At 37.4% G+C, this 21,744-nt stretch overlaps 1 protein-coding gene across 1 annotated transcript in view; it reads right to left on the minus strand.

Annotated features, from left to right (window-relative positions):
• Positions 1-1,166: 1,166 nt before the first annotated feature.
• LOC104076399 (suppressor of tumorigenicity 14 protein-like) overlaps positions 1,167-21,744 on the minus strand; it is a 22,258-nt gene continuing 1,680 nt past the window's right edge. The window contains exons 4-17 of the mRNA XM_009577248.1: positions 21,072-21,139; positions 19,892-20,073; positions 19,757-19,795; positions 18,767-18,986; positions 15,997-16,136; positions 14,420-14,517; positions 13,314-13,426; positions 12,272-12,405; positions 8,278-8,385; positions 7,064-7,183; positions 6,253-6,436; positions 5,279-5,550; positions 3,957-4,093; positions 1,167-1,325 (exon numbers count right to left, since the gene is read on the minus strand). Coding sequence (XP_009575543.1) covers positions 1,167-1,325; positions 3,957-4,093; positions 5,279-5,550; positions 6,253-6,436; positions 7,064-7,183; positions 8,278-8,385; positions 12,272-12,405; positions 13,314-13,426; positions 14,420-14,517; positions 15,997-16,136; positions 18,767-18,986; positions 19,757-19,795; positions 19,892-20,073; positions 21,072-21,139 — 1,974 coding nt within the window. The remainder of the gene's footprint in view (positions 1,326-3,956; positions 4,094-5,278; positions 5,551-6,252; positions 6,437-7,063; positions 7,184-8,277; positions 8,386-12,271; positions 12,406-13,313; positions 13,427-14,419; positions 14,518-15,996; positions 16,137-18,766; positions 18,987-19,756; positions 19,796-19,891; positions 20,074-21,071; positions 21,140-21,744) is intronic.

The following is a 21,744-nucleotide window of genomic DNA, read 5'->3' on the forward strand; positions in this document are numbered from 1 at the left end:
CTTTGGAAACCTTAAATCAGCTAGATGATTGGGTCCTCAGGAGATTATAATTGTCAAAGCTAGATTTACTGCTAAGGTTAAAGGAATGTGGCTGTCATTTCCTCTTCTACTTTCTTTGAGTCCAAGAATGCATTCAAACACATAAATCCCTTTTTCCTTTTATGTTCCTTTCAATGTCCTGTGGCCATGTGGGCACAGCCCAGGAAGAGATACAAACCAAAAATCCTGACCCTGAAACTCTGCTTGCTGCAGACCAAGGACATCAGGAAAAGCAGCACAAACCCACCAGGAGCATGCTAAAATTCACAAAGCATGCCAGAGCCAGAGCTGGGGAAATACACTTGTAACACATTGCAAACATCAGGCCCTACAACTATGTTCAAATTGTAAAGAGAATGTAAGAAAGCACCAAAGGTTGTTTTTTTTTTTGTTTAGTTAATTAAAACTGAGTATTTCTTTCCTCTTATATGAACATCATCCCAAAGAACCTAAATTATGTTCTTCCAGTTCTTTAATGAAAATTTCTTGCATCCTAACATTTGTGAGCTATATATCTGATGTTTTTAGGAAAACACAGGAGACAGCCCAAAAGTTACATCCCAGAAAGGAACAGTCATGTAGTGGCAGCATAACTAGAGAATGAATTAATCTCCGCTTTGCATGTTATACTGATTATAGTACTTGTATTTTCAAGAAACATGAAATAATTGTTTATATTTAGAGTCCTGTAACATCACTAAGGTAATATATATGAGTTGAGTGTATATTGGATGTAGCCATGAATATCCAGATATTTGTATGTGGAAACATATATAGTTATATACATAGCAAGGGAGATGGAAGGAGGGGAGAAGATTTGCAAAAGAAAGATCTGGCTGGATTTTTGTTACAGGTTCTAATCCCTTTTTATGTTGTTTTTAAGGCAGTGCTGTTTCTGCTGCTGGGGATAAAGAAGATGAATCTATAAGGAAACTGAAGTTGCTCTGAACTGGAACAGTTACTGCTAGGTGAACAACAAATGGTGGTTTCTTCATTAAGGAAGTGCATTCTTTCACAAAGAAACAGTCAATGGCATTTTCATGTTATATCATCAGAGATGGACATGATAGACTACTGTAGGAAGCAGCTTTCATAAGGGAGATCATCTTAATTTTCTCCTTGGCACATCAGTTTGTATTCTGACGAATCCAGTCATAAAGTGCCGTCACCTTAGTGTACACACCAGGACGATTGCGCCGAGCACATCCTTCACCCCAGCTCACAATGCCAGCAAGGTACCATCTATTTCCCTTTCCTGTGCAGGCCAAGGGACCTCCAGAATCTCCCTAAAATGAAGGGCATTCGGCCATTAGTGCGCGCACGCACACACACATATACACACAGAACACTGTAACAAAAGTTAGGTTATTTAAAGACAGTAAATACCTGCCCCTCTCTTTCTCAAATTACAATTTAATATTAGAATAATATTTCTGGATAGAATGTTCCCAGCTAGATGTCAAATTTATTCAATTTATTTTAACTTAAGGAAGTAGCACACTAATCAATATAAAGCAACGGCAAGAAGTTGTTTAAGAAATTACTCATTGCTAATGTCCCATTACAGGATTCATAAAGCAACTAATGACAGGCTGAATGGGGAGAGAAGACAGGGATGGGAAGTGGGAATTCTGTTACCATTTGACCATAAATTGTTCACAGGTTGAAGGCAGAACTCTTACGCTGTCTATTAAATAGGAAGAGAAAGTTACCACACGTTCCCAACAAAAAAACCAACCAACCAAAAAAAAAAAAACCAACCAAAAACCAAACAAGGCACAATTAAGCATTATCTTCATAATGAAGACTGTCTACATTCATAGAGGGAGAGGAAGAACAAAGACTAAGGAATGTGCAAATAAGAACGGGCTTCTCAATGGGAAGATGCAGCTCTGTACAGCAACGTAGAAAAGTAAAAATTCCCATTTAGTTCAGTTCACAGGATCAAAATGCATTTGGGCTCACAAATGCTTTGTGCCCTTCATTGTTTTAACCTTGTATGCCTTCTGTGAACAGACCAGTTCACATAACTCCAAGCAGTTATGAATGTAGCTCATCTCTGCAGCTGTTCCTTATGCATACATGGCAGACGGCAGCCTCCAAGTTGTCCCTGGGGTTTGTTTGCTGTCCCCCGTTGGAGCTAAAACATGGAAGAGGTCAGAAGAAAGCCATGTACCGAGAAAAGAGTAATAATAGAAAGCCTTCATCACCCAACCAAACAAAATTATCTAGAGATAAGAAAAGAAGCCAGAACAGTTCTTCTCTCTCAGGCTGCTGTCCTACTGGCAATTTTGATAGTCCAAGCGGCTGATCTCGAAGTGACTTGAGAAAGCAGGCTATATACTCTGGCCCATTACAAAGCCAGTTCTGAAAGACTGAAGGGGCTGCATGCTGATAGAGAGGAAGGATGCTAAAAAGAGGAACCAAGACCAAAAAACATCCTAGAGTGATAAGAAAACAGAGTCTGAAAGAGTAAATGTTTTATTTCTCTCTGTAAGTATCACATCCTTCAAAGATGAAAGGTGTTTGGAAGCTTCACATAACCTGTGCAGCACATGCACAGCTTATGTGTTCATGAAGAAATGAAACAAATCAGGATGCCCACAAGTCTGGAACTGTAGTAAAAGGGTTTCAGGGCACTGTGGGGATTTCCCGAACTACCGACATCATTCCTCTCTAGCACTGCAGAGGAAATATACTAGTGACTGAAAAGAAAGAAATAGCAAAGACGCTACTCAGACTAAGAACTTAAAGGCCCAGAGGGCCAGCATGCTAGGACTCAAACATAGCATATTATGTTAGAAACTGGATTGACTGATAAGGTATATAGCCGAATTGGTTAAAACGTCCATCTAAAAATTCAAGGGCATTTCTTAAGCAACACATTTTTTGGAGGAACACCAAGCCTCTAAAACAACATGTTTTGCAAAACAATTCCAAGGTCTAAGGTTATACACAAACTGCACATAAAGTTAACCAATATAATAATTCATTGAATTAGAACTTAGAGACTGCAGGAAGATCCTGCAAATAGTCTATTGCGTATAAAGAAGTTTGACCCATTAAGAGATATGATCTTGCAAAAATTATCCTATTACATTAAAATAGTAAAATTTAAATATTGCCGAAAAATTCTATCAAATTACCACAGTCTAAAATCAGTAATACATTTCTCTCCCTTTACACAGTAACCGGTATAGTGACCATGTTTGTAATTTTGAAAGTGGATATTCATCATAATAAGTTGAAATACTGACAAAGTACACAATAGTTTAACAACTGAGAAGGAGAAAGAAGGCAGAGTCAAGACAGCTGAAGTACGTCCAAAGAGCAGTTTCTGCTGTGTGCAAATAAACTAGGTCATATAACTTACAACACCGTGATGTAATTAAAACTTGTAATTATACACATGAATGAAGATATAAAACTAAAAGGCAGCATTGCAACTGCATTTACCAAACCTAGCTTACCTTTTGTATTTCTTTGTAACTGCAACAATACATTACTCATCATACTGTTACAGTATTTTATTAATCCCACACCCAGACATAAGAAAAGGAAAAAAATCAACATGAATAGCAAAAATCACAGATGGCCCTAACTTTATTCCCTTTACCCTTACATCTCTGTTCTTTTATAGGAAACGTAACTGTTGAAGAGGAAAAAGAATTCTTTTCAACACATTTTACCCCTTATCTTTGCAAAGCAACATTTCTCAAGAGATTTAGAGATTATCTATGCTAAATTTCCTTCCTTATTTTGGAGAGACTTTAACTGCCATGTTAAATTAACCATACACTCAAGACATCTCACTCTATTACTAAGAAAAAAACCAAAACACGAACAACCCAAACTCTGAACAGTTTTCCAATGAAAGCAAATATTTCTTAGTAGTTTCTCTACAAGTTCCAGATTACCTGGCATGCATCAATGCCACCATTAAGATTCCCAGCACACAGCATTCGTGATGTGATAAGATCATCATACAGCTTGTTGCAAACACTTTGGTTAATTATTCTCACTCTAGCTTCCTGCAGTGTTTTGGCAAGATGACCTAGAAAAAATACAAATGGTATTGCAGAGGTTATGGTGGTACAGATTTCTAATAGAGATACCACTTGTCAAAACAAAAGAGAATTGCTCCAAGCTCAAAATCTACCCAGCTGATGGCAGGAGAGTAATTCCCCTCCCTTCAATTGCTCCCTGCCTTCAGCTTTTGAAAGCTGTTGTCTACACTACCCTCCAGACATAGAAGTCTCTATGCATCACCTTTCCATTTCCTTAGTCTTTATCCTTATGAGCATCTCCTACCACAAAGTAGTAAAAAAAAAGCCATGCAAATTATGAGTATATTACAAGATTCCACGCAATGTGACTAATTTTGAATGCCATTTCAAATTATGCCCAAAGCTTTTTGTTGTTATTTGTGCTCCAAACATTGTCCAAGTCCTAGTAAATGAAATTTCTACATTCTTCTCCATCCTCTCACTTCAAGGGAAGTACCTGAAGAATGAAGTTGGTTGGGGTGGGGGTAAATAATTTTTAAAATCAAGCCTGTAAGTCACAAATTATGCTGAGAGCTTAATTCTGTACTATAGCATTGGCATAAGGTGTCATTGTGAACTAAATATCCTCAGTCATATTTCGGCTCAACAGTGAGCATAACATTTTCAATACCTGGATGCTCAGAGGAAGTACTGGGTTTTGGTTTGCTTGCTCATTTGGCTTTGAGGGTGGGTTGGGAATGAAACAGGTAAGATAGAAAAATACATTTTTTTCACATACCATTATACTGATTTTTAAATATTACCTCCATCATTTTGTTAAAAAGCAAGACATTGTAAGAAGGCATCAATTGTAAAGCCTTTTGCACTTCATTAGGCTATTACGTTACTATGTAGATTTAAATCTTTTTTTAAAAAGACATATTAAGAAAGCCAGAATTACCACGAGCATGAGAAGGGGCACATTTCTGTAAATCTACGATTATTTGCTTTTCGATGGTCTGTGACACCCAAGTACGTGTATTGGCGTTTATCACCTGCTATCCAAGCAAAAATTCAGAATTCACAGACTGTAGATGTGAATATAGGGGATATTTTCTAGCTTTTTATAGACCTACTAAGTAAACCACAGGTATTTTTTCTTATGACTATAAATATTTCATTGTTTAAAATTAATTTTCAGTGTTTAAAATTAAGCCAAACTTGCAAGAATTATATCCAGGAAATGAACATACTATTTTCTTTTATGGCTCCCCAGCCAGTTACATAGCAGACAGTTCCATAAACAAATACTCTAGAGGTGCTGGGTAAACAAATGGGCTGTACCAGCTCACTGAAGAATACAGGCGTCTCCATTTCCAACAGGGCAATGTCATAGTCTGAGATAGACTGGTCATACTGTGGGTGGACAATAATCCTTTTGATTGATCTCATAGCTACATGATTGCTTTTTTCATTAATAGTATGTAAGCCCATATACGCTCTCCATCCTGAAGGAGCGGAGTATCTGTAAAGAGAATGTTTTTAGAACGTCCCGTTGGAAAGTAATGCAGTGTCAGTTCACTCCATTTCATCTACTTTTTGGTATTTGATGAGATTCATCAAAACCAAAGTGAACGGAGTACAATACCACTTAGGAAGGTAGATGCACTATAGTCTCTGTCTCCTAAAACATTAAGTAATGGTTTTACTTACCATTTTGAAAATAATAATTTCTTGGAGCTACAAGACCAATACCTTGCAATGCACCATGCTTTGGAAGTCAGAAAAGTATATTATTAAACTCTCTTTCCTCCTTGCCACATGTAGGAGGTATGTCTTTTCAATTTACCCTACCTAAACTGAATATTGGTGAGTTTTACAACTCTACTTATCACTAAATAGTCCTTTCCTTGGGAGAAAAAGCCATAGCTTCTACTCAGAAAATCCCCACCTTCTAAAAAAAAGGTGTTTACCCTAAATCTAACAAAACAGTGTGTTTTATCGTGCAGGATTCACTGGCAATGGAGTCAAAATAATTACTTCAGATACTTAGGACTTTTGAAGCCAGTAGAATACAATATTGAGGGTTCATGTAGTGATATCATGTCACAGAGTTATATCCTGAATCAACTTATCAACACAAGGAATAGCTACTGCAGACTTTTTAAAGCAACACTGTAAGGTTATTAAACTGCAAATACTCTATGACAGTATAACTTCTTCATACCTCACAGAATAAGAATCCAGGAAGCAATGGGCAGCAGATATGAGCCACCTACTGGAAATAATAGATGCGCCACATACATGGCCATGGGCTCCCATCTGTAAACTTGCTTGCCAAGGCCACTTGCCAGATCTTGCATCTTCGCCTCCAACAATTCTGTTTTTCTTAAGCTGGCGTCTTCCACAAGCTAATAGAAATAATTAATTGAATAAAATAGTAACAAAAAACACAAGATCATTTAACTTTGCTATGCTTAATACATAAATTTTTATCCATAGGCCTCAAAGCTTTTGGAAAAAGAGTGTTTTCTTACTGTGCAATTAGGAAAAAGGTAAGGGTACTTGCCCATTTTCACCCAATGGGCAGGTCAGGAATAAACCAATCATTGCCTATCCTCCCTTATAGCTTTCCAAAGAGGTTAGTAACTCAAAAAGACATTTAAGCACAATTCGAAGCTAGGTTGTTTCCAAAAGTTCACTTGAATAAAATCTCATATCTTTTCCCTCCTTACATACACAGCTCCTTGACTGCATTTCATTGAGCTCAAACAAGCACTGGGACCTACCAGCTTAACCTGGTAGTGTGCATTGCTTGAAATAAATCATCATAGACAGAATGGATCAGTGGATTTAAAACAAAACAGTGCAAAATTCAAGACAGATATTTTCATACAGATGTTACCAGGAGATTCATTTTTTTTAAAAATTCACATCTGATTTAATCAATTCTTAATTCCATAATGCTTGACCATAGTGCAAATTCCTGACTCAATTTCCCAAGTCATTAACTAATTTTTAAATAAATGTTACCACACCACAGTTCATTTCATCAGATCCATCTGCACAGTCTCTTTTCCCATCACACTCAGGATTTGGTTTCAGCAAGCATTTTCCATTGAGGCATTTGTATGCATAAGGGGAGCAACTTTTGTAGGCTGAAATGAGAGAGAGAAGAGAGAGAAGATAGTGTCACATGTTTGGAGCCATGGTTTCAAATGATTAAAAAAACCTTGCACATTCAACCTACTCAGTGGTGAAAGCTGTTCAAAACTACACATTCCAGTCTGCTTGAAGTCATAGTCTGTACTGGTGTAAACTGATCCCTCTATGGAGAGGGGACAGGGGGAATGTTCCACTCTGGTTAATGATCATGCTAATTTCAGCCTCCACTGTCCATGAGGAAAGACAGAAAAGCTTCCAACTGTCCTCACTCCCATTTTACTTAACCCTAAACTGAGCAAGCTAGGCTTGTCAGATCTGTTGTTTTACCTTCACCAGTGCTACTGGCATTACAAATTATAAATCTTCACAGCAGATATCATCTGGAAGTCAACCTTTTTGTTTTAAAGTGAAAGTTGAGAAAATTGTGGAAGAGCTTTATGCCTCCCTCCAAGAAATTTTTGGCTAAGGACTATCTCAGTTTACTATGTGGGAATCCTGACAGATCTCAGCAATAGGCTTCTATTACTATCATTCTTATTGTCAGTTGTTTACAGTGATCTCTAAACAGTGTTAGGGATTTTTTTTTCAACAAACAAGGACATACTCCTGGCTACCTCAAGGACCTAGGATTCAAAGCAAGGCAAAAATTATAAAGGCAAAATGCAGCAAGTCACTAGGGAGACATTAGTAGTACCAACAATGTCCGTAACCACGGTGTCCAGTAAAGAGACCATGCGTGTGGCAAAGGGCAAAAGTCCCAAAGCTAGTATGTCTCTCTCCCATACATTATTTGGTACTGATCTAGCAGCAGCTGGGGAAAAAGTGCTCTTCTTACAGGATCACCAGCAAGCTGTGGTTAGGTCATCTGATTAAAATCACTGTTATCTTGGATTTTGCTTCATTAATTTCTTGTCTAGACTCTCCCAAGAACTAGTTATACTCTGCATGTTTTGTTTTCACTATTATGAAACTTGTACTTTGTGCTATGAAGAAATATATAGAAATACTACATTTATCGTTAAAATAAGCATATTCCTGCTTCTGCCTTCCACCATCTTTTGGAAAATAGCTAAAAATAGACACTTACAGCAGTTGTTTTCATCACTGTCCTCCCCACAGCTGTCATTATTTTTACAAGTCTTATGGAGATGCTTACACTTCCCATCACCACAGTTCAACTGTTCTGGATTACAACCTGAAGAAGAAAAGGTCTGTAAATGCTTTATAAACCAAACAGCTGTCTAGCAGCCATGTGCTACACTCCCTACCAGAGGTCACTTTGATGTTACTGTGCCACCTCTGCCAGACTTTAGTCTACCTCGTTTTTTATAGCCTCAGTGACAGACAGACTTGTTGCATTATCTAACTTGTGCTGCGCTCTCTGACCTTGGATTACCTTCTGGTCACTCTTTCTAGCATCTCTTCATTGTTCCCTATCTTCTTTGATGTGCAGTGCCCAATTTGGATACAGTACTCTAGCTGAAGTCTTCCCACTGGTGACTGGGAAGATCTTTTCAAACTCCTGTCTTACATCCTAGCATGACACTTTAAAAAAGAAAACAACAAAACACCAAACAAACACAAAACACACAGAGAAAATTGTATGACTTTGTGACTCTGAAGTCAGCTTTTGAGCTACTATCACCCCCCAGTCATTTTTCAGCAGAAAAGCAACTTAGGCAGTCCATATGTGTATTTGATTACCTAAGTTCAGATCTTGTCTTTATTAAATGGAATATCGTTTTCACCATATACATTCTCCAGCTTGTCAGGATCATTTATAAATCCATCCCTCTTTCTATAGTGTGGTGCTTTTCCTTTTTCATAAGCATCTTCTCTAATCCATCATTTAGATCACTAGCAAAAATTATGAGATGTCCCATAACAAATACTGGCAGAATGACAATAAAAATATCCTTCCATTTTGGTAATGAGCCATTGGCAGCCATTCTCTGGAAACAGTTTTCTATATTTTTTTTCTCACTGTGTTTCCTTTACTTACTGATAAGTTTGTCACACAAGACAGTGTCAAAGTACAACTTCTCCTCTATTTATCCTTTCACAGCAGAGAACTAAAACAAAATAAAAAAACTCTATGCTGGTTTTTAATACTTTTTAAACTTTTTACAAATAGTTTAGTTTGACCACTTGTTGCTTAATTTTTTTTTTTTTTTTGGAAGCTTAACTTGTAAAGATTGGGTAAAATTTCCTTCTCATATTTTCTGTTCTCTCACTCTTTAAAGAGATGCATTACACAACCCGTTCTCCAGACTTTTAGATCTTCACCCACATCCTTCATGTGATCTTAAAAATAGCCACCAATATTTCAGAGATAATTTCAGCCAGTCTCTAAACTTCCTAGAACAAACTGTTTATTTACAGAAGAACACAAACAAGAGATAATTGCCCTACTACAATCTAATTCATCACTACCATCTCAGCAGCCTTTCCAGCCTTCAGAGTGACTGCTTGAAGGAATGAATGTTCTATCTGCACATCTAAGGACAAGCTAGAAAAATAAGAAATTAATGGCACTAGAAATGCTGTCACAGTCTAAATGCATTAACACAGGACTATACCATGAAGAAATATTAAAATGGCTATTAAAAACCAAGGCTAGTATCACTTATAAACTAAATTGAATGTTACAAAAGGAAATGCTATCTTACTTGGCATAATCTGCCAAATATTTTTGTCAAGCAGTCTGAATTAAATGCATCATCCAAAAATGGACTTAGAAAATTAAATTCGTATTCACTGCCTCACTCTAAGGGTTGAAAGTGATTCAACAGAGATACATAATTACTACTGATAGTGATCACCTCTTGAAGTTGTTAAGGTAATATATTTTACACAGGAGCATCTAAGGTGTGGGTGGGGGGAGAGGGGACCAAAACTAGGCATTCTCCTTAATATTATAACTACAAATTTCCTGACATTAAAATGTTGTAGAAATTAATCTCTGTGCTACTACACTCCAACTTCACGTCTGATGTGAATAAGTGCTTTTATCAAACACTTTTCACACCTAGCAATTTCATTATGAAACAGCCTTTCACCAAGAATTTCTTTCACTTTCACTTAAACTAACAATTAGTATTCATACTAAAGTGCTTCTTTGCAATACATCAAAAATGTGTGTTCTCTTTCACTTTTTCAGATGTGCCAGCAAAAAGATCCAGCCCCAGACATTGGCTTACACAGACAGATAGATGATCTGTGGAAGAATAAGTAGCAAAAAAATTCCTGTTTCTGCCCAGGTCAAGTCAACTTAAACTTTTTCCCCTCTTCACCACATGCAAATTAAGAGCTAAATGAAATTGAAGGACCAAACACGTATGTTCCATATTTATTTAGTCAATTCTGATCTGGAGTCATTTAGTCCTCCTCACTGCCTCGCACGTGATGCCGGTGGGAGGAAAGCACACACTACGCAGCCAGCACTAGGCTCAAAGCAAGAGTCTCTCTTGTGTTCTCTTCACCATTCCCTGAAGTTATTCAGCTGATGGCTGGCATTTGCTTTCCAGGTTAACTCTGAGAGCAGAGCCTGTGATTTTAATAACTGTGCTTTGGTAGGCTCCCAACAATAGGAAGAAGCTAATCTGATGTGGATGGCTGCAGGTACTAAAGACGTGGGAGAAAATGCATCTTTTTTTTCCTCCCTCTTACTATTGCTACAGGCAAGGCTGTTGTGGAAGACCAGTGCTCTCAATACATTCTGCTTCCTCAGATAGCCCTCACAAATACCTTTACTGTATCGACTTGATACTGACACATCACAGCTAATCTACCCCTTCTGATGAGTCTTAATACAGACCCTTAAGACTGTGACTAAGGACTGATTACATGACTTTTAGCCATCTGCTTGCTGGCTCAGCACTAGAAACGGAGCAGAGCACACTGAAAATAAAGACTTGTACATGCAATAAAGACTGGGGATTTTCTCTGTAGAAAAAGGTATTCTTAGGCTTTGACTGGTCTCTGAACCATTTTTGAGGCAGTAACCAGAATAACTACAGGACATAGTAGAGTTTGTAACTTTTTCCAGGAGAAAGAGATACACAGGTGGTGGAACAAGAAATCCCTTAAAATAATCGAATCCTGTAGAATGACTGACCACAAAATCTGCCACTTATTTCTAATGAAAGAATCTATACCAGAGATCTTAACACATAAATACTTCTAAGTCAGCAATGAACAGAACTACACTCAGTCAAGCAAGCTGAGGATCTGAAGAGTTTTCACAAACTGAACTGATCTCTTGAAATCGTGGAGAACTTCAGCTACCTAGATGTTAATTGGGAAAAAGAAGTTGGTTGGCTTAGAAACAAAAAAAGAGAGAATGTTGCTGGAAACTACTGAAGAGAAGGCGTTTACAAAGAATATGCTGCAGATGTATCTTTTCTAAGAAATATCACAAGTAAATATATATACTTTCTGAAAACCCTCATTCCACTCTCTGGAAGCACGCCCCCCCCCCTCAAAAAAAAAAAAAAAAAAAAAAAACAAACCAAAAAAACCTCAACAACAACAACAAAAACTAACACTGCTCCAGAAGCGCAGAGACCGGGGAGTCAGGAAAGGTCTGTAAGAAACCCAGACATATTTCTGCAACACCTGCTAGCCAGGGATCCTCACTGACTCTCAGTGAAAACGTAAATAGTTTGTCTAAATCTGGAAGCTGATCCAGAGCACACTGAGTTGCAATTTTAAAGAAAAGACTGACTATTCATGGTTAACTCCTATTGGCAGAAGAGTCATGCTTAGAGCCTCTCTACCATACTATTTTCATGTTGCAGCTTGGCTATTTTAAGATGTTAGAAAAATGCCAAATAATTAGATCAACAGAAATTGGGAAATTTTACTTTTTCTCCCCATTTTACAGAAGTGTTGTTAAAAGTTAGAAAATAAGTACTAGCTTCTAAAAGCATCTTTCATCTAATTTTGTACATCTATTTGTTCAATTACATACATAACATTTTAAACAATAAAGGCAGGTCGATTTGTATGTGGTTGGCCTGTCAAAGGTGGTTTCTCGAAGGTTTCTCCTTAAAAATTAAAGTGCATGCTTATTCACTTACGATCTGTGTGACTGAAGGCTTTGTATTCAATATAAAACCCTCTGTGGGTGACCAATTCATCGGAATGGAAGTTGATTGTGACAGAATAACCATATTCTCTGTTTCTGTTGTTTTCTGAAAGAGCTTTACAGTATCTAGCAAGGCAAAAGTGAGAATAATTACTTTCTAACCGAACTGACCATTACCATCCAGCTACCTCTCCTTTTACTGAACAGTACTAACGCCAAAAAACTTTAAAACAATACAATAAAGTTCAGCTTTTTTTTAGTGTTAAAGCAGCCCAACAGAAGTATTAGAAAGTCTGTTTACAAATGCCTTCCATTCCTCAACTTTTCTGGGTCTAGCAGACTTTGAAACACAATACAGCAAGATGATCAATGTCAGAATATACCTTACAAATATAAACCACTTCTAAGCATTCTTGACTTCAGATTTCCCATTTGGGTTTGCAAACCCAAAAGGCTACAAATCCAGTAATGGAGTCATACAGCCAAATCCAACAGCTGTTGCTGGTTTCAATACGCTCCTTCGAAAAGACAAATCACTCTGAGTACTGTTTTGTTGTGTTTTTTTTGTTTTTGTTTTTGCGGGTTTTTTTAATTTCTTTTGTTTTTTTTTAAGCACACACATTGCAATTTGTCTTATTTACAGAAAAGAATTATGTTCCCTGAAGAGTAACTGGTATAGAAAATGAAACTTCAGATGACACAAGCTCTTCACCCATGTCAAGACCATTGCCAGGAATTTACAGTTCAACTGCAGCTGCATAAAATCCTGCAGTTTTCTATGTCATTGCTCTTAAGGGGAACAACAAAGTAAGTAAATGCCTAATACTGTAGAAAAAGCAGGATGCTTAAATTAACATGATGTTCAGTACTAGGGCAGAACATTATTCTGCCAAAATTCAGTGGAAGCATGCCAATTCTTGTTGAAATGTATCTTTCTGCACTGGAAGTGGTGAAATGTTTTTTCTTAAGTACAGTATGTTGCGCAGAACATCAAAGTGCAAATTAATATGTCAGAAAATAGTGTATTTACTCACCTAACCCCATCAATTTCTAACCAGTCTTTATCACATTTACTGGATCCCGGAGACTTCTCTTGAATTTGTATTATGAAGATTTTTAATGAGATCTTGTAGCCATGCAATGGTGCCTAAAAATCAAAGGATAAATATCCTGACACACAAATCCACAAAATGTGCTAAATGGTAAATCTTGGTTTACTTATTATCAGACTGAAAATACTGCATTTTTTTATAATGCAAATAAGCACCTTTGAAGAACTAAAACACTTTGCTGTTTTAAACATGTATAGAGATCTTTTTAGATCCAACTTTGGCCAGACTGTGCCAGATAAAGGAGTGTAAGCCTTCCTGCAGCCAGCACAAAGCACTATATCTAAGGTTCATGCTATGTTTGTACTGCCATGTGTTCCTGTAGGTCAAATAAGAGATTTAAGATACCTATGGCAGCTGGTCAACTGCATTAGCTATGACCTCTCTGTTTTAGAAAGCCTTTTTCTTCCCTTTCTTGCATATAGATGAGAATTTTGTGCTACAAGCTGCTAGTAATTTTCATTGAGCAGATGAAAGGTAGAGACTGTTAGCAACTCATAAACATGAAGAGCATCCTTTTCCAGGCAAAGTCAAAAAAGTAGTGAAATGATTAATGGAGCAACAGATAAACACACCAGGAAGTTGGTGGAAATCATGAGCAGATTCTAAGTCCTGCCAAAGAGTTTGCTGGAAATTTCTGAGCAAGAGAAGGTCCTGTTTATGCAGACTTTAGGGGAATACAGTATGGTCTCCATCATATGAGGCATGACCATTTTTTTTCTTTCTGACATAGCATCAAAGCCCTGACTATTAGAGATTTTCTCTGGCTGCTAGGAGTTGTCATCTTACCCATCACTTTGTTTCTGTCATGAATAATACTGAACTTTTTGGAAGTTGGCAATGTTTCCCTCCCATAGCTGGCACTTGTACATAGGACAGGAAAGAAATGGGTGCCTGAGAAGAAGTCAGGTGCAGTGGTCTTAGTATGTTTTCCCTTCATTTCACCCACATGGAAAGCCATTTCTCCCAATTTTATGTCTATATCACATAAAGCAAAGTCATCACTACTCAGAAGAGATCCCAGCACTTACTCTGATGATCCAGCTGCAGTCAATGTTTGGTGGGTAGTAACTTGGGTAATAAGGGGAACTCAGTGTCCCATTCCAGGAAATATAATGACCACCACACACTGGGGGAGAAATATATCAGCAAGGAACACAGTTATCTCAGCTGGGCTAAAGTGCAGAACCTACTTCACTTGCTAGGACCCTTCTCTATGTACAGAGTTAGAAGAATGGGCTGTGACAGTATTAAACTCAGGTTTTGCCTGTATTAACAGAAAATCATGTAACTTCCACTTCCCCACCACTCTGAATTTCTCTTATTTTTGGATCAAATTACAATTAAGGATAAGCACAAAACACATCTGACTGGAGTTTTTTTAAAAACGTTCTTTTGTGGTAAGTGGAAGAAGCAATTAAATGTGGATATAACAGACCTCCCCCTTCCAATTTACTTCTGACCTTTCTGTAGACATTTTCAAAAATTAAAAACCAATCAGCCCAATGAAGTGAAACCTCTGATTAATTTAACGTAAACCAGGAAGTTTTTTGTGTCAGTTCTCAGTCTGAAAATTCATGCCACATTTGAACAGTATCTTTGAGGTTTTATTTTCTACCAAGAACTCTTTTAGATATCCAGTCCTTAGTGCTTTTGGCTTCCGTTAGGTAACATAGTAAATGCAAACATGAATATAACAGAAATTAAGACAATTTTGAAAATAGCAAAATTTTGTGGCAAAACCTGGGCTATACATCATTTGGAGTGCCCATCTTCAGAACAATGAAGCAATTCTAATTTGTAATGTGCATGGGATGAGTATTTGCCTAAGCAGCATCCATAGAGACATAAGCTGAAACGTGGAAGCTTTGGGGAAGTTTATACACATGCTATTCCCTATGATTTGTTCCACAAGTTAAAAAATAGTCACTTGCTTAATTGTCAAAATTCTTTCACTTAGACCTTACCAAACAACTGAGGCTAAACTTTCACTTGTGAAGTCCCGATGTCTCCTGTAAAATACTACGGTTTATCGTTATTCAAAATATTTTACTAATCACCCAGAACTCCTGCAAAATTCATAGTAGTCCATGGGTTTGGAATATACTTCTTGGGTCTTGAATACACTTTTCTTATGCAGTTAACTACACTGAAGAGTGCTTTCAGAAAAGGATCAAAGACATATTAGAAGTAAGCGTTTGCTCTTGTTTTCCATTTTCATTAAACATGCATTCCCTGAGCTGGGGAGAGATTGCCAAAACTGATAAAAGTGCTGCTCTGCCACTGGGTCTGTCTAGCTTTGGCTAGACATAGAGTGCCTGTAGTGCTGTTATCTTTGCTCAGCGTTACTCATGTAGTAAGAGTAATGTCTGGGAAAGATGGCTTGGATAGTAATCAGGAAGACGAAAAGTCTCCCAGATCAAAGGGTATTCTCTATTCTTTGTTCAGTTCTTAGCCATTTTTTTTAAGTGGATTGGAATGACAATTCACTGACTTATATGCCAACATTCCCTCCCCCCAGATATGTTCAGGCAATATCAACTTTTTTAGAGGCAACAAGAGGAATAAGTGTGCATACATCAGATGATTGTTCCTATTAATTACTTACTGATTTTAGGAACAGCTTGAAAGTGAGCTTTTAATGTGTTGCTTTCTTCTCTTCGGTCCAGTGAGAAGGTAAGCAACATTACATTACTTGACGAAGTTAAACGTACAACAGGAGGAGTCCAGGCCCCAGGTCCACACCATCTGAAATATTACAAAAATTGCATTAAAAAAAAAAAAAAAAATTCCCCCATTCCAGTCATCTTTGCTGAGAAGCTGGGCAGAAGTAACACTGATCTGGTCATCTGTGTTTCAGAATTATGGCCCTGGCTACCACTTCCCTTTTATTGTTCCACTCAGTTGATACTACAGGATACGCTAGAGTTTCCCAGCATTGAGGCTTTGTTACTCAGGGTGAACGTCATAGATATTCTTGCCTAACGGGTGCCCTGGAGTTTTCAGACCTGTAGAAACATCAAAAAGGCAGTGCCAGATTATGTTACTTCAGTAGTGATAGTGGTACTGAGTAGTAGCAGGTAGCACTGAAAAGGCAACAAGTGGCAGTGCAGCGGTGTTGTGCAGCATCTATGCAACAGATAACAAGGCCAAAGCATTTCCAATCTATTAACATTCAGCTTGGTTTCATGTCACAAAAGCTGTCACACAATATGTGGAGCCCCATGCATGGCAACTATTTCTTCTTATTGTTCTTTTGTTTAAATAATGATGAGATAATTTATACCCTGAAGCTTGAATACTTACTATCACTTGCAATTTGAGATGTTATTTCTTGCATCTGTAAATTCACTCTTATATTTCTTACATTTTGACATCCACAGCATATTTTGGATTTCTTTTCATTAATTTACAAATCTGCATGTGAAAAACTTCTAACAGCTTTCTCTTTTTCTATGCAGAGCAAATTAAAACAATTAAGACCAGACCTCATAGTAAGACAGTATTTATTTCCGTCACATCCCTGCATCAAGTTCTTTGACTTGTCATTAAGATCCAGAGTGGCAGCATTAAAATCAAATTTTTGAACCTTAAACTCAAAGTAGTCCTCTTCTGCTTTTAGCAGGCTATTCCCTGTTCCCATTTCACGTGAGACACTAGACAATGGATCTGTGGTTTGCTTCTCTTTTGCAGACATTATTAAATCCTTTTTTCATAATACCTGTCAAATCCTTTTTAAAATGAACAATTTGAATCCCCTCTCACTGCCACATGGAAATCTCAGCATCTTGACCCAGTTGACAGTTTGGCTTATCTTCTAGCTGTATCTTTTGTCATAGTATCATCAGAAAAGCAAGGCAAGCACATACGAGAAGAGTTGTCCACAAAAGACACCTATTTTTACAGTACATCTCACAATCTCAGCTCACTCACTCTTTAGTATTTGTCACTGAACAGCTGTATTACTGCAGTTTACAGAAACTGATGAGAATCCTTTTAGTCAGTGTGTGATCCTAGAACTGGACGTCAGGGAATAATGGCTATAACACAATAACTCCTGGCTCTCATGGATATTGGAGATATTATTTTTAGTTCTACTGTGTCTGTCCTAAGTATGTGAGTAGCTGCTTTTAGCTTAAGGAGAAAACTAATAGGCATATGCAAGACCACACATTTGCTAGGCTGGCAATGAAAGTAACCAAAAAAGTCAATTTTTTTTGAGGTACCATAGGGCTTTTAACATCATTTCAGTCACCAAATTCTGTTCCAGTTCTTTGATAGACAGACATCAATGCACGTTCTGGAACTTTCTGTCTTACAGCTTACTGCATTGATGTTCTCTGAACATGTTACATCATACACCTGTGTCAGTTTTGCTAGCGTCCAGGTGCTTTCATGTGACAGACTACTCTTCTGGTTCCTAAAAAGCTGAGCCATTGCTAATAACGCACAATGGACTAACAGTCCCGGCAATAACCCACAGTCAGCAGCAGAGCAGATGCAGCCCAGCATCAGGAACGGGATTCTCCATGCTATGCTACAATCTGAGATTAACTCCTTACAAAAACCCTGTGCTTACTCTATGCCTGGCTTTCTGACAGTCTGCCAACAATGGCAAGCTCTTGTACCTTGCTGCATAAGGAGAGAGACAAAAGCGTATTAACAGAGTTGAAGAGGACTACCTACTCATTTGAAGTAAGTTAAAGCACTACTAAATAAGTGCATTTCAGACAATGCTAACTGAATCTGCATGCTCAGCTAGCCTCTTCCTAAAAGTTCTAAAAAAAAAAAAAATTCCCACCTTAAAACCATCCATCCTCAGATTCTAAAACTTGTTTAATTATTTTGTCAATGAAGACAGGTTCATGGTGGATAACATGTCCATACATGAAATTTGACTCTGAAAAGTGGGAGCAGTGTGGCCACTGCAGGTTACAAAATCATCTGATCTCACTTATGCAAATGGACTACACAGTGACGCTGGGGATGGAGCCTTCCATAGACACAACACCCCTGTTATGAACAGGGATTTGCCTGTGACTGGACTGCTATGAAACATGTGTTTTAAAAGTAATAGAATACAATACTCTAAAAAAATTAAAGTCTGTATCTTTTTGAGTTGTGACAGTAACTGCATGAAATTGAAACCAGTAAAAATTAGTCATAGTGTAGAATAAAACCCACAGGAATTTATAATTCATTGGGGGAGAAGAAGAATATGGAAGATCTTTTTATAGCCTTATACAAGATTTTTAATTAAGTTGTCTTTGGAGTCTTATATTTTGGAAGCCTGTTTGATATCATTTTAATATCGCAACAGTTTCAGACAGTTTCTGTACAGCTCAATAAAACATCTTTGTTCTGTACATAGATCATACCTTGTTATGATCTTGTTCTGCAGAGGAAGAAGGAAATCATATGCTGATAAATGGTGTGATGCACAGCTCTCTGGAGTGACACCATGCAAAGTGGTAACTACCAGTCTTACCACATAGTTAGAAGGAACTCGCAGCCTCCATTGATAAAAAGACTTTTTGGGATTCATCAGAGTTAGAGTCCTGTTGTTACCTGGCTTGGCATACAGGTCAAAGGATACTGCTATACAAAAGAAGCTAGATCAGTGGCTGAAAAACTGTTAAGTTGAAAGATAGATAAATTAAGTTATTGGGTAAAATTTCAGAAGAGGTGGCAACAATCGCCTACCCACACTTCTTGACTACTCTAATCTCCTCTTCCCTTACTTCTACAACTCTATTCCCTTTTCCCTACCAGGCTGCATCACCTTCTCCCCCTGCTCTGGCTGAGGAAGCACAACACCTCACCACCATCAGCTCATCATACACTCAAAAGCAGGAGGGGACTTGGCTCCAACTGCTACCATCTCTGCTTGAAACCTACTGCTTTCTTTGCGATTTTCTCTTCACCCCTCTCCGTGCAACAAGAACACTAAGAATATGAAGCCAATCTTGAGGTGTGCTTGATATGGAGAAACCAGGCAAAGGGAATTAAAGCTCTACAGTATTTGACTGATCACTGATTATGAATAACCAAAATTATCTAGTCACAAGGCAAATAAATTATGTGTAATTTTATATAGTAGCTTTTTAAAAGATGCCAAGAAAAGGAGCAACAGCTCATTGCAATTCAGTGGGAACTATTAAATTTCAACCATTCTAGTCAGAACACCAGAATAAAAGCTGTAAGGCATTTTCATCTCAGCCTTTATTTGAAGCACAGGCCAGGGAGTTCCCTAGTCTGGTTTAGTTTGTAGGCCCTACGGGTACAAGAATAACTGGGAAACTGTCATTTTTATGGTACAGATTTTTTTTTTCCCAAAGGGTTATTAGTTGGGATTGAAGAATAATTACCTGATTTTAGCATCACATCATATTCTGTGGAATCTGAAACTGAAATTTAATAACCGTCAGCCACACAAGCCAAAGACAGAAACTGGAGAAAGAAAAATAGACAGAATAGGTATTAAATGACAGGTACATTGTTACCAAAAAGCTCCATTGTAACAAGATCAAAATCTTCCTCCCCAGAAGAGCTGAACATGTGAGCTGCTTGTTTACTTCTGATTTCTTTTTGTTCCACTGGGGTTAAGTTTTTAAGAGAAGCAACCATATCTTGTGGTGCCCAGAATGTACTCCAGTAGTAAGCTCGAAGTCCAGACTCTCCTTCACTGTGGAGGGAAAAAAATGAATACACTCTAATTAGTATTTTGGACATGCTTTCCACTGGTCTGCATTTTTGGTTCACACAGTTTCATAGCCAGTTGAACTGCCGTGCAAAAAGTTGCAGCTGAACACAGTGGGAAAAATCTCTCTTGTTTAACAATTGCTTTTTCTATACTTCCAAAATATGCTGCTTAAACAGTAACACACTGAGGCTGAAAACTGCACCTCATAGAAAATCCTTGCAATAATTTTTATGGAATTGGATGTTTCCATCCCCATTGCATAATTATACATTTTTAAGACCGTATCAAAGTTCTAGACACATTTTCCTTAATATTTTTAATAAGTCTCACACCATATGACAATATAATTTTATGCCCATAAGTTGATACAACATTTCACGCAATTCTTGTTAAAATAAATACTGTATGTGTGCATATACAAAGTATTACTTAAGTGACTCAAAGAGACAGTCCATCACAGTCTTCCTTTCAAAATGGCCTACGGACTGACCTCTCAGAAGTTTTCAAAGCCTATCAGGATAGTAGTAGCCATCTGCTTAATGTATTTACATTTCTCACCAGGAGCTTAAGTACAGTGCCCTGCCCAAAATTATGCCTTTAAATTTTGTTTTGAGACGTTAAAAAGGAACTTCATTTAAACAGACAAAACCAAAATAAGATTCTGCAAGTGGTAGAGAAAAAACCCGGATGAACTGTGATTTCAAAAATTAGAAGTAGATGAATAGACCACAGAGCAATCTGTAAACCAAGGCACAATTAATCAGACTTCATTTCTCTCACTGATTCTACAGGGCAAGACAGAAATCACATTATTAGCTTAGCTCTTAGCTCACATACTTAAGTGCATTTCTGCATTTTTCATTCCCTGTTATAGAGATCTGCATATTCTTCCAGATAACTAATTTAAAATGCATGAAAAAAGATAAGACAAACACAACTGAATATCTCAAATTTATATGACATGCTGGAACAGAACCTACCTGAAAGCAGCCACTACAGACTTCAAGTAGTACTTTCCCAAGGAGGAAGACTCATATGATTCTGCAAACTGACAGTTAAATAATGGCAAAATAAAACATAAAAAGTGTTACATTTTAGTTTCAATATAATCTCTTATGCTATAAAGTATTTGTCTTATTTCTTCCTTTCCCCTTCCTTACCCCCCTCCCATATTACAAGCACTATCCATCATTTTCACAAAATATATCAAATAAGGATCATAAATGTGCATTCATTTCCACTTAAAAAAATTGGTTTTAAGTCACATCACACTTCAAGACCATTGAGATAACTCTTAATAATTAGCTATGAAAAAGAAACCTTTATGAATGCATTTATATTTTTGTTTCAGTCTTTAAATTTCCAGCATATAATCTGGACACGAGCAACTTGTATTGACTGTGCACAAAGCAGCTTTGAGACACTAGATTAGCTCTTTTGGGAAATTTTAACGGAGTTTAGTTTAACAGAGAACTGCTTTGTGTTTAAGACTGCTGTTCACATGTACCCAGGAAACAGTATTGATCTCACAAATAAGAACTCACATAAGAAGTGCAAGAAAGCAAGCATTGTTGTGGGGGATAAGAGAAAACAAAACAAAACAATAAGTTAAGCACTGAATTTGAGCTATAATTAAAAAAAAAAAAATCAAAG

This window comes from Fulmarus glacialis, unplaced genomic scaffold, assembly GCF_000690835.1.
Source record: "Fulmarus glacialis isolate BGI_N327 unplaced genomic scaffold, ASM69083v1 scaffold41154, whole genome shotgun sequence".
Lineage (NCBI taxonomy): Eukaryota > Metazoa > Chordata > Aves > Procellariiformes > Procellariidae > Fulmarus > Fulmarus glacialis.